The sequence below is a fragment of the Symsagittifera roscoffensis genome, chromosome 3 (assembly GCF_963678635.1).
Source record: "Symsagittifera roscoffensis chromosome 3, txSymRosc1.1, whole genome shotgun sequence".
Taxonomy (NCBI): domain Eukaryota; kingdom Metazoa; phylum Xenacoelomorpha; order Acoela; family Convolutidae; genus Symsagittifera; species Symsagittifera roscoffensis.
The window spans coordinates 10610155-10623267 of record NC_087064.1 but is presented as its reverse complement, the minus strand read 5'-3'; the positions used below and the strand labels follow the sequence as shown (position 1 = coordinate 10623267).

Below are 13113 nucleotides of genomic sequence, written 5' to 3'. Positions count from 1 at the left end.
TGACACGAGTACAGTAATGATTGCTTCGAAAGCCAAAGTAATGCTATCAATCAAGCTGTTTATAGCGGCAAAATTGGATATGCGCTTGAAAATTAGTTTTTCAAAAAATTTACTTAAACAAGACAACGAACTATCTGTACGGTAGTTATTGGGTTCAATTTGTCGCCATTTTTATGCAAAGGTAAAATTTTTGCAATTTTGAGAAAATTAGAAAAACACTCTTTTTTGAAGCAGATATTAAAAAATGCGCTAAATGGCCAGCCAGCACCGGAGCAGAAAATTTTACCATTTTACTACATATCCCATCATGACCAGTAGACTTTTTATTGTTCAAGTTTTTCATTTCCTTTAGTATCTCATATCGATTGGTATCAGATATTCTGAACGTGTTTTTATTAACTGAAAAATTTGGTCTATACACGTTTTGTTTGAAGTTATCTGTTAGTTTTTCTACAATAGTAGCAAAGTGTTCATTGAAAACATTAACAATAAACGAAGCAGTATTCACATTTTTTTTACCACAGAAAGTATCAAAAACTCCGGACGAGTTCTTCTTCCACGTTATCATGTTATCATAGTACCGGCGTTTACTGTCCCTTATTGCCTTAAAAACATTGTTCCTACATGAGGTGAAATGATCTCTGTTTTCACTGGATGGTGTCTGAACCCTCTTTTTGTAAAACACCTTTTGTTTATTCATCATTCTCCTAATTTTCAGATTAATCCATGAGTGGTTGTTTTTATTCTTTTTTCGTATTTTTTGGGCAATACTTTGAAAGTTCATCAATCAAGGTTTGGGTCATTTCAATGATGTAAATGTTAGAATCATCATCATCAATTTAGTTCAAACGGTTATTTAGCGAAAACGAAAATTTTAAACATTAATCATCATTCAGTAGTAAATCATAGTTCAAGTCCGATTGATAAGAATCCACGTTTCGCTTTTGTGAACTAAATTTTAGGTCACACATAAGTCCACAATGATCACTAATAGAACAATTTAGGGTTGTTACCTGAGTTTTCTCCGCCGCAATTATATGTTCATTGCATGTACTTGATATATTACTTACATCAGTTGGCTCGGTATTTTGAATTTCTAAATCAAAAGAAAGCAGAAGATTTTTATAGCCAATAAAGTTGCGCTGGCTACCTATCATATCGAAATTTAAATCACCCATTAGCAAAATTTCACCGTTTAATGCTTTCATTTCCAGCAATAAATTACAAATAGTTTCAAAAAAAGGTCTAGTTTGAGATTTGGTGGACAATAGATTATGCAAATATTTACCGGAGGAAGATCGAAAAAACACATTTTGATAAGGATGTGCTCCAAACTGACTGATACTTTAAAAGAACTAAAATTAAGGCTACTTTTAATAAAAGCTGCAATGCCTCCACCTCTAGTTTTTACGCGGTTTGCACAAAAAATATTGTCATAACCTTTTAAATTATAAATGCCAATAGGAACATTATCCGAGAGCCATGTTTCAGTCGGCCCGATTAATGCAGGCTTGTTATCAAATGTTTCAATTAAAACTGATAATTGGTCATGATGGGCTCTTGTGGATTGAAAATTTAGGAAAAATGCTGTTTGCGTTGTTTTCAGGTCAGTCATATCTCGCAAAAGGATTTTTCTAAAATGAAAACAAAAGAGATTTACGGCAAAAAACTGTAATTAGATTTGAAATGCTTTTGCCACTAATCAAAGTCATTTTCATTAGTAATTTTTCCGTTTTGACGAATTTGGACTGTGGAGAATCTTTTTGAAACGATTCCACAATGTACCAATTTGACGGGATCCGATATCCTACTGTACAATTCATCAATCAGTTGATTTTTTTCCACATTATTCGGGGTTATTTCTCCGTCACGTTTCCTCACTGAAACATAGGGAGGGCGAGAAAAGTTGTTTTGATGATTTTGTACCACTCGAGGATTTTGATTTCTAACATTCTTTGCCTGTCTTGCTATCATTGGATTCTTATTTTTGAAAATTTGATCAGCATCCTTCATATCAACTAAGTTTTGCCTTTGAAATCCACCATCTGCTTTCAAAACGAAAACTGAGGAGCACAATTATATGTAAGTGTGTACATTCCCAAACCCCGAGAATAATCAAGAAGCTCTGAATCGCGCTGAGTAAGTTTCTCTGTGATATACACTGGTTGCTTAATTACAGGGTGCAAAAAATCTTTCAATAAATTTTTTCTGCCATAAATTCTGTTTTTTATATCAAAGTAGACAAATTTCACTATAACCACATGTTTTTGGTTTTGACTCACAGCGCCGAGGGGATGGCATGCCTTCAGGTCGTAGCTATTCACCTCCACGCCCGTAACGTCGTTAAAAAAGGCCAGGACATCTTGGGTAAAATTTCCGGAATATAAAGGTAAGTTTTGCAAAATAACACAATCATTTGAACTATATCTTTCCATTTCATTAACTTTTTTCTCTAGAAAATTCACCCGATTTTGCTTGCAATCCAACAATGATATCATCCTTAGTATTTACAGTCTCAATTAGCCCTTGTAATAAGCCTTTCAATTTAGGATCAATATTTATTTTCTGTATCTTTCATTTCATCAAATAAAGTGTTGAGATTCGCCATTGAATAAGTGTACGATGTTTTAAATTTGTGGCAAGTAAAAAAAGAGCAGTTTAGAGCCGACTGTTTGTCATTGAAGGTCACAATTTTTGGACACATTTTCTGGTCAAAAGTGCCTAAAAACACTTTTTTGGCCTGTTTTTCAAAATTTGCCTGCGGCGCACAAAAGCAGAAAATTTGGACATCAACAAGGTCTTTTTAGTGCTTTGGGAGAGCTGGGAAACTCAATTTGGTTGACTTGGAAAAGAAGGTTGACAAAATTTTCAAAAGTTTTTTGAAAAACCGCCCCCCCCCCCCCCTCGAGAAAATCCTAGATCCGCCCTGGTTAGCCGTAACAGTTTTTGGTAAATTAATTATTGGCAAAACTATGAATTTTAGACTGATAATATCAAAAATTAAGGGTTAAAATTTGAGTCGTGTATTGAATTTACAAGACCAATTAGCAGCCTCAAGTTAATTTGGAACGATTTTGTACTGCGGGATAATTCGCCACGTGTAGAGGTGAAAACGAGCAGTTTTGCCTGACTCGTTGCAGGTAAAAATAGTTGTGTGTGCTCCCGGCTGGGCCCACGCAGATCAAGGGAGCGCTTCCTCGAGGGAGCAAAAAGTTTTGTGAAATTAATCCTAACAAAAAAACCATCCCGAATATATATATATTCCTCAATTTCTTCGAGTGTTTGGAACAATAAAAACCACTGTGTTCGGGCTATTTTCTTTTGTTAGTATGCTGATAAGATATAACTGTAAAGTATCATTTATTTAACTATTTCGAAGTTCAGTCTTCACTTCACACGTCATATTGAATACAAATTAATAAAATAAATTCCATCAGATATGCGTTATTTGGACCAATCATCAGGCCTCAATTCATTTTGATGTACTTTTTGAGTCGTTTTGTTTGCTAAGTATATACTGATTGCGTATTGCGCTACGGGCTTTTAAAAAATTTAAAAAGGAAAGCGCATTAAATAGCTCAAAGTTCTTCAAGTTATCCAAAATTGCTGGCAACAAGTATCTATTAGTATTGGTTATAACATTTATTTAAAAAATCCCGAGCCCACATATTCTACCACATTTCTTTAAAATTTAAAACAACAATACTTCAAAAATATGCTAGAAAGCTTTATACAGCAGCGCTCATATTGGAAACTGTCATTGTTTGTGGGCATGATTTCAAGATAGTAGAAAAACCACCGAATTATAAGCGCAGAGCCCTAGTTGATAAAAATGGCCAATCTTGTAAGATCTTGTAAGATTCTTGCAAAATTCTGGTAGAAAACTACATTATCTTGCAAGATTCTTATAAGATTCTTGCAAGATCGTAGAAGATAGCCGATTAACAATTAATCATTCTAGCAAGATTCTTGCAAGACTCTGGTAGAAAACTGCCATCTTACAAGATAGCCCATTAACAAATAATCATTCTTGCAAGATTCTTGCAAGAGTCTTACAAAATCTTTCAAGATATTGAAGTCAAAACTAATCAATCTTGCAAAACTGGTTCATACAATACCTGACTTATACTTGGGGTCTGAATTAAACCACCAAAATTTGGTTGTTAAAGATCACTCACTTAGGTTGAAGATCAGAATTTGTGGTCCAATTCGTCGCTTGAAGCTGTTCATGTACACTTGTATTTCATAAGCCAAACCTCCAGTCAAATTGGTCGCATTGAATGCTAAAAAAAGGTTATTGGCAATTCTATACGACATCGAACTTTAAAACTTTCTGTCTTTAAAATGATTATATATTTGGAACAAATTTGTGGATTAACCTTTTGACATTTTACGTTCAAAATGATTTGCAAAAATTTTGTCTTACGGCAGATTTCATTCGATTAAAATCTTGAAAATTTTGTTTGTATTTCGATATCAGCATATTTCATCCGATTGCAAAATAGTGTTCTGTTGGTCTAAGGGTGGGAGTCGTTTACGCATGAGAGAGGGGGGAGGTGGATGTCGTTTCCACACGTATCTACCCGATTGTTTGAGAGATCTGAAAGCAAATCAAATTCAGTTCAATATGCCCTTTTTAGCACTATCGCAATTTTTCTTTGACAAAGTCGAACAGTAGGTCAAAATTATGAAGAAACTTTAAATTAAGTTCGAAACAAAAAGTTGAGCAACGATGCAAGCACAGGTCAAATGAAGTAAAAAATCTTCTTACCATTGCACTAAACAGGTATTCGAACCAATTAAATGATCCCCCTGATCTAAATGAATGAAGGATAACGCTCACATGCTCACATGGTTAAAAAACCACTGCTTTTTTCAGCCAATCAGAATTAAGTAGTTTGCGCAAAACGTAGCGCTGAGTTTTTGGAAAATAATCAGATTTTTCATTTATCATTCATCCTAAATTTGTTTAGAATGTTTAGATATTTTTTAAAATTTTTGTATCAATAAAAAAGCGTTTGCGTATCGATAGTTTGACAGTAATTTTGATAAATTTTTTCAACATTTTCGGAAAAAAAATGTTGGCCAAAAGTGTATATTTGTAATGACTTGCCTTATTTTTCGTTCAGCAGCTGCTTAGTCAGCAAATATTTAAACCAGATATTTTATTTTGAAACAAAAAACTTAAACAAAAACATAATAGAAACAGCCATTGAATAGAAGTTTTCAACCAGAAAGCGGCGAACTTTGAACTTTGATGTCTCTTTAAAGTTTTGCTACTTTAATGCCCTGTCATTCTTTAAACCTATCCGGGTCGAGATTGTTATTTTATGACCAGTCTGTCGCAGCCGAATCATAAAATTTCCAAAAAATCCAGATCAGATATAAGTATTTTCAAACCACCACGAGCAGAATTTGGTACTTCCATACCTAAGCAATGTGACGCGACAGGAGCGATCGAAGAAAAATTAAGTGCGACCGACGCGATCAAAAAAAAATTTCATCGCGATCGCTGCGACTGAAAGAAATTCAAAAGCGCACTGCACGACCAAAAAAAAACAAGACTGCCTCGTATCAGGGCAGAGCCCTGAATGTTTCGACTGCCCATTATTTGGTCTCAAAGAACTTTTGGTTAATGATATATTGACAAACTACGAGCTTCAGCCTGATAATATCAAAATTTAGTTTTTCGAAGTCTGAGTCGTGTGTCGAATTATTGATACCAAAAAGCTAGCCTCAATTAAATTTGGAACGATTATGAGAGCTGATAGCTGCCACGCATAAACTTTTTACGTATTGAAGCTACCAAAACTTAATTCGGGGCTGTAGCGATAAGCACGTGTGTCAATTAGCATGCGTAATTATAATAGTTAGAGCAGTAAACAAAGTAAGCTAAAACGCGTGAATCAATTGAAGCGCAGCAAACAAAGTTAGACAAAGTTCCAAGAATTTTTTCGATATCCCAGATAAAGAAAAGCAAAATTGAGAAAAAGGAAGTTACTGGGTTTCTGTTTTTTTTAAGTTCTCTCACAAACTGCGGCAAATCAGGCCAATAATGGACCGTTATTTGTGAAAACTACTTTTTTGTATATCGTTGAGATGATGTTGTTGCCGAGTTTTTGCAATCCACCATATGGTTTTTGAGTCGGGGGCCTCTCTCCTTGCCGATTTTTTTTGCAGAATAATTTTGTCAGTTTTTCTTGCTTTTTTAGATGATGAACTTTCGTCCTAGTGGAAGGCCCTACCCTTCTGATTTCCCAAAACCACGACGAGTCCCGATTTTTGCAATAATGAGTCAAAAATAAGTTATTGGATCGACTAAAATTTTCCATATTTTTAATTCGATAACTGAAAATCAAAATTTTTTGATGTAATTGAGAAAATTGGGAATTTTTGACTATTGCACTCTCAATCTGAGAGCAACTGGATATATAATTTTTTACAGCGACGTGTTTCAAAATCGGAAACCAACATTTTGGGCTCTATTGGTTGATTAAAGCTCGCAAGACATTTTGTATGCTGAGCAGTTAATATATACAAATAATGAGTATCTGTTTTCCCTCTCAAAAAATGCCTTCAAATGGGATTTTTTGCTCGTCCACAACTTAAAAATTTGTAAAAGCTGGCTCTCATAGACGAGGGGTTGTGGAAAAGGCTCCATCATGTACAACAGTGTGTCCGATTTTTGAAATTTTGTCAAAAAATTCCTGGGTGCAAAATGTTGCGACTCCAACTGAGTTTTTTCAAAACAAGCAAGAAGATTTTTCCAGTGTCTGTTTTTGCCAAAGTGTAGGTACAAAAAACGAGCTAATATTTGGCGAAGTAGGGGGCAGTAATTGGCTTCTGTTTCGATTTATTGAATAGGGAATTTTGTGGTTTCCTGGCTGCAGAATACATTCTGTCTAGTTTTTGACGACCCAATTCCTTGGCAGAATTTTTTTTGTCAAATCAGCACAAAAGTTATGTCTAACAATTTCTTTTGATAACAAAACTAAGTCTGAGTCGTGATTGTGTGCGTTCCAATAAATTTTTGCAGTATAATTGATTTGTTTTTAAAAGCGAAATCTATCACTTCGTACCTTATACTGCAGGTGGGGGATGAATTAAAAAAATTGTTTTTGTTTATTACAATTAATTTTTTCATGTTTTTACTACTCTATAGACAATAGACTTTAAGAGTCAGTCGGAACAATCAGGGCCTCCTTCTGATACGAGCAACTTTTGAATTTATAATCATCAATAGCTAAGTTTGTTGCCCCCCTATTTGTTTAGATGGGACAATTTCGAAAGGTCTCATTTAAATAAGTTTCTTTGTTGGTTTCAAATTGACTAGTATTTTATTCAAATTGCGCTACTTTTGATGATAATTGTTTCTTGAATTCTGATTGGCTGAATTAAGTCAATATTCTTGGAGCGGTCATTTGATTTTGAGTTATAGTTTTTAGATGAGACGCGAGCGCTCAATTTCAATTTTGCCCACATGCTGATATCCAGCAATCGGCTCTAGGACAACAAGCCGACGGGACTTCAAGCCGAAATAACTTCAGGCCGAAATATAAATTTTACGTACAACTCAAATCACTACTTTTTATCTGTAAAACGTTGCTTTTAAAAGTTTTAGGCAAGTTTAGACCAGAATAAACTTTATTCATGACAATGAATCACTTAGGATTGAAATCCGTTAATAATATCAGCCGGTTTTTGAAATGCATAAATTATAAACAAGAAAATTGCCTACAACCGTGTTTTATTTTTCAACTTTCCTAAACATCAGTTGGAGGCTTAAATTTCTTGAAATCGCCGATAACTACTGAATAAATATCATGAAATTGAGTAATTCTTCAAAACGTTTTCAAATTCATCATATTTCATGACTTGATGGGAAAATTTTTGGCTTGAAGTCCCTAATTTTACGATTTGGCTTGAAGTCCCGTCGGCTTGATATCCGGCACACCCAGCAATCAAACTTTCTTAAGGTTTCTAAAAAAAATCATGGGACTTCGTTTTCGATATATAAGGCCCACTCGGCCTTGGCGTTCCAATAACAAGGTTAAAAGTTACAATGGTTATAGGTTATCAGGCGTGGATCTAGGAATTTCCCTGTTTTGGCCATTTTCTTTACGCCGCAGACAAAATTTTGAAAAAACAGCCCATAAAAGGCGTTTTTAGGCTTTTTTGGAAAATTTTTACAAAAAAAAATTGCGTTGTTTTTGGCGCGCGCTCCCTCTCAAAGTTAGTATGTATTGGCGCCCAAAAAATTTTCGGGTCGGTCGGCCAAAAATGGATCTTAAAAAATACCAAAGTAAAAACTGGAAAACATCAATTTGCTGGCCTCAACTCAGTTCGGAATAATTATGAGTCATGTTAACACACCACGTTGCGCGTCAATCGAAAAACGGATTTTTTGACGTCTTATTTTTTCGAAATTGGTCAAAAAGAGAAGTGAAAAGTGATGTGAGCGCTGCGCTCTCTTACTTGTCGTTTTTATTGGTTCTTGTGGCTGTCCATTGACAATGAGTTCGAAGTCGTTGTATAAATCAGACGACACATTCCAGAAAATACGAACTGCTTGGCCCGCCACGAGAGTAGAGAATGAAATCGGGCCCAGCTTAGGTTCAGGGGGTTCTACAGAAAACAAAAAAGTGCATCCCCATGATACAGGGACCGAATTGTGTGAGACTATTCTACGCCATTCAGAAATGTGCCTTGTTTTAAATACAATAGAGATTATTTCAAATGCAACTTTAGAGAAATAGAAAAATTTCAAGGTGCCACAACAAATAGTAACACGGCATCAAAATCATTATTTGCCAGAAATATAAATCCGCAGATTAATGGGAGAAAGTATATATTGCGTTATCTGTTAATTTTGATTCATAATTTTTTTGAGCAAAATGGGGTTAATTACAATTTCACCCTCGCTTACCCGAACTCCTTTATGTATTTTTGTTTATTCCGTCCAAATATGATTGGCTGAAATTGAAAATTTCCGCGAATGATAGAGCCAACAACGATTTCGATTTAATTGAGCTGAGCGCTCTTAAGTAATTTTGGACAGAATATTTAGAGAATCCAAAACATATTGAGTACAAACTGCATAAATTTTCTTCATCGTAGTAGCATGTTAAAATGTTTACAGATCTGTCCTTGCACTGCAGGTCATTCTTTGAAGTTATTGGGACACATGTGTTATATTGCTGACCGTTATGCTCAAATGGGATCTGGCATATTTGGTCCAGTAGCCTTGAAGGACAAACACCGCATTGCTCTTAAAAAGGAACCTTTCATTAATGCTTCAAAACAAGTAAGACAAAAACAATATCTTATCAAGAAGCTTATCAAAACATTTTGAACAAAAATTATTCGAGACCAATTTGGGGCAGTCGAAACATTCAAGGATATCGGGGCAATGCCTTGAATGTTCCGACCACCCCATAACTGGTCTCAAATAATTTTTGATTAAAACTTTTTTTGATAAGCTATACATTATGTACAGCCAACATCAAATGCACATGCTTGAGATTAGAGTAGACTTATTATCACCAATTATAGTTGGCCTCAACTAGATATAAACCTGCTTCGAGTTTACAGAACAGCCGTAGCAATACAATGCAAGTTAACACTTGCTTTAACAAGTGTTAATTTGCATTAGGTTGCAATAACTATAATACTTCGTCAGGGCATGTGGCCTAGTGGATAGCACAACCGCAAAGTGCCAGTCGGGAGTTCGATTTTCTAGCAAGAAATAGGCCAGATTTAGCTAATTTGTAATTAAAAAAAGATGAGAAATGAAGAGCTTCAAGAAAATCCCTGCTTTAGTTAAACATTTCATAACGAGTTTCTGACCAGAAATATAGATTAGATATGAAGTATGTCAGGTCAGAAAAAAAAAGATTTTTTTTTCGATACGCGTACCAAAATATAAATAATATTCAATGAGCGTTGCCATCCGCATTTTAGTCTAGTGCAAGCATACAGCATACCCACTTGGCAATCTAAAGACTTCCCGATCGACTCCCATACGCTGTCAACCAATTAGGAATAAAACTGATAAGAATGAAAAGATTCAAATTTAAAATTTTCTAAATTATATTCTCTCATTGTCACACACAGTAGCGTGCCGAGGGGTAAAGTTGAAATGAGATCGACCACCCTTCTTCAATTCTGGTTGCCAAATTTTTCCAAAATGTCCCCACTTTGTATAAGTACTGCAATATAACCTAAAACACTGAACTCACCCATAACAGCCCGTCTGAAGTGTCCTAAATTCATCAACAAGCTTTAACAAAGTTCTCGAGAAAAATTCGACACGTGACAATTAAAAAACTTACCCAAATCTCTTTTCATTGAAATCTCATCTTCCCCTATAACAAACACAAATAAATTATATTTGTACAAGTATTTTGCAAAATTTGATTAGTTTGAATATATATATATATATATATATATATATATATATATATATATATATATATATATATATATATATATATATATAATTCAATGAAATATTCAACTGCAGATTACGCTATGTCAATTATCGAAAAAAAAAATGAGGCGTTGAAATAATCTAATCTTTTTTAAGAGCTAGATGAGAAAATTCATTACAAGAAGCAAAATCTACTTCGCTGAAAATTCGCTTATAGCATTCGACGCTTTATCAAAATTTGCATAAAAAAGACGCAGAGATAATCTTTTTTGAAAGATTTAGAGCTAAAATTTACTGCAAAAACAAAATCCACTTCACTGTCCATGGCACATGGCAGCCAAACATGGCAGTCAACCGATGCTTGGGGGTTGGCACTTGGTTTTCAAACTACGCCAAACGTAGATCGAATCACGAGTCAAAAAACATAAAATCATCAGTCAAACGGGGTCGAATCATAATTCAAAAAAAAGAATCATGAGTCAAGCGCGGTCAAATCATTAGTCAAAAAGGATAGAATCAGGAGTCAAACCTTGCCGAATCATAAGTAAAAACAAAATAATTTTAGCTGAAAACTTAGCAAAACTTTTCTTTTACACAAAGCAAAATTTTTCCAGAGTGTAACATAAATAACGCCTAATTTTGGGCGTTGATTTACCTCAAACCAAAAGTTTCAATGGGTTCCTCTTTTAAATTTTGAAGACTTGCTGACTCCCGCGGCAAGCAGGATTAATAGTTTTAAGGATTTCGTTTTAAGGATCAATGGTCAGATTATCGATTTCAGTTCAAATGTGAAAAAAAAGGCTGGGCAGATTCTAAATTCTGTATAAAAATATTCTTTCGTTGCAATTTTTTCTCATTTCAAAGACACCTATAACTTTGCTGTGCTCAATAAATCGTCTATAACTTAGAGTGAAAAAGGTGAAAACTATCAGACACTATTGAAGGCGGAAAATTTTAAGTTGTGCATGTCAAAATTGAGCATCAAAAACAAAGCAATCAACATGTTTGGACAATATCGGAGTAAAAATGAACCAAAAAATATCCCAAGCAATAACTCTGTTTCCTTCCTTCCCAGTACAGAAAACAAAAATTTGTTTTATGATTTTTTTCAGTTTATACGTTGAATTAGTCTCTTGGAGCTCAAGTTTTGCTAGGTATCATGAGGAGGATAGATAAAGAAGGCTCTAAAAAAATTTGCGGCAGTTTTAAATCTTAAAAAAAAAAACAAAGATTGAACTTAAGAGTATACATGGATGGTATGCATTTATACATGAAAACATTTGAAATCAACATAGAAAGTACTGCACAACTCTACATATCATTTCATAAGTTTTTTGTCTACTAGTTGCTCTATCCCCGTAGCTGTAAGTTTTTTTTAATACATTACGAGGAAAATCTATGGTGTTTGATACTTTTTCTCAAATGCATTTCGGTTAACTCAAAAACTGATCGCAGTGTTCAAAAATTAATAGCATAAAAATCTCTATTGACCGTGTTTCGAAACTTAAAAATGGTCACCGTTATCTCATTTTTGAGAAAAAGATAACTGTTTGCACCAATTGATATTTTCATAGGAACAAAAATTTTGGGAATTTTTTGTGTAAACTTCTACTTTATGTTCTATTTCTGTTTGTCATGAAAACTGTTTACAGCAGTTTCAGATTTTTAGTCCAAAACGATGCATTCTGAGCCAAACATTTGTTTTTCGGAGTTTAAACAATTCACCACTATGTTTATACAAAAAATTACTTCTGAGAGAACCACCAAGGAACCTATTTAAGTTGCACATCGCTGCACTTAAAACGGACATAAAAAAATTGAATTGAACAGTCAGAAACAAAAAAAAATTCAAAAAAATTAGAATGTTGAACATTTCGATACTTTCTGAAATCCCAGCTTCTCGTATTTAGAGCTCTAAAAGTTAGTAGTAAACTTTATCAACTGGTCCTATGATTTTTTCGATCAAGCATGGTTTTGATTGAGTGAGAGGATAAATTTTGTCAGAATTTCACTTAAGAAAATGCTTATAGTTTCGAAACTCGCATGTCGAAGGCCCTCGTTCTCGGTTTATTTAATCTTCTTGAAAAGTTTCATCATTTGGTTATTGCCTCTACCAAATGATCCAGGTCTCTATGGCCTCCAAAACACCCACAGGTCAGTATGAAAGCTTTTCAGAAAGCGGATGCCTAAGTGAGCTCTTGCAGCAGTACCCAGTGAACAAGTCTAAGAATAGCCCAGTTTCCCAGTTTGTATGTTGCAAATTTTACTCAAAAAGTGGATATTGAATAATTAATAGAAGCTCGATGTCATTCAAGTAATGACTTCATCTCAGATCAAAATCAACTAAAAACAAACTTGGAAAGCATGTCGTTTGTTAAAAATAGATGTTCTTTAGGCAATTCTTTTTTTTTGAAAAACACAAGCTTTGATCATGTTTTTTGGATTATTTTGATTTTTTCTGGAACTCAATGATACAAAAACTACTGATATTGGTCTATTAAAAAAACGTACAGTTCCTGACGCTGATTTCGACAACTTGAGCAGCCAGTCCTTCTCGCCTTGGCACAATGGTCACATTTTGGGAGGTACACAGCTCGATTGTTACTGCTACACTTAGAACTGAAATATAAAACCTTTGCTAAAACAAAGTATTGTGCACGTGACAATTAGTATACCGCATCAAG

The 13113-nt window shown here is 34.4% G+C and overlaps 1 protein-coding gene across 1 annotated transcript in view; it reads right to left on the bottom strand.

Annotated features, from left to right (window-relative positions):
• Positions 1 to 13113, bottom strand: part of LOC134841562 (uncharacterized) — an 87139-nt gene that overhangs the window by 33249 nt on the left and 40777 nt on the right. Inside the window, exons 7-12 of the mRNA XM_063857593.1 lie at positions 12941 to 13048; positions 10332 to 10364; positions 10239 to 10262; positions 9095 to 9268; positions 8476 to 8625; positions 4179 to 4283 (exon numbers count right to left, since the gene is read on the bottom strand). Coding sequence (XP_063713663.1) covers positions 4179 to 4283; positions 8476 to 8625; positions 9095 to 9268; positions 10239 to 10262; positions 10332 to 10364; positions 12941 to 13048 — 594 coding nt within the window. The remainder of the gene's footprint in view (positions 1 to 4178; positions 4284 to 8475; positions 8626 to 9094; positions 9269 to 10238; positions 10263 to 10331; positions 10365 to 12940; positions 13049 to 13113) is intronic.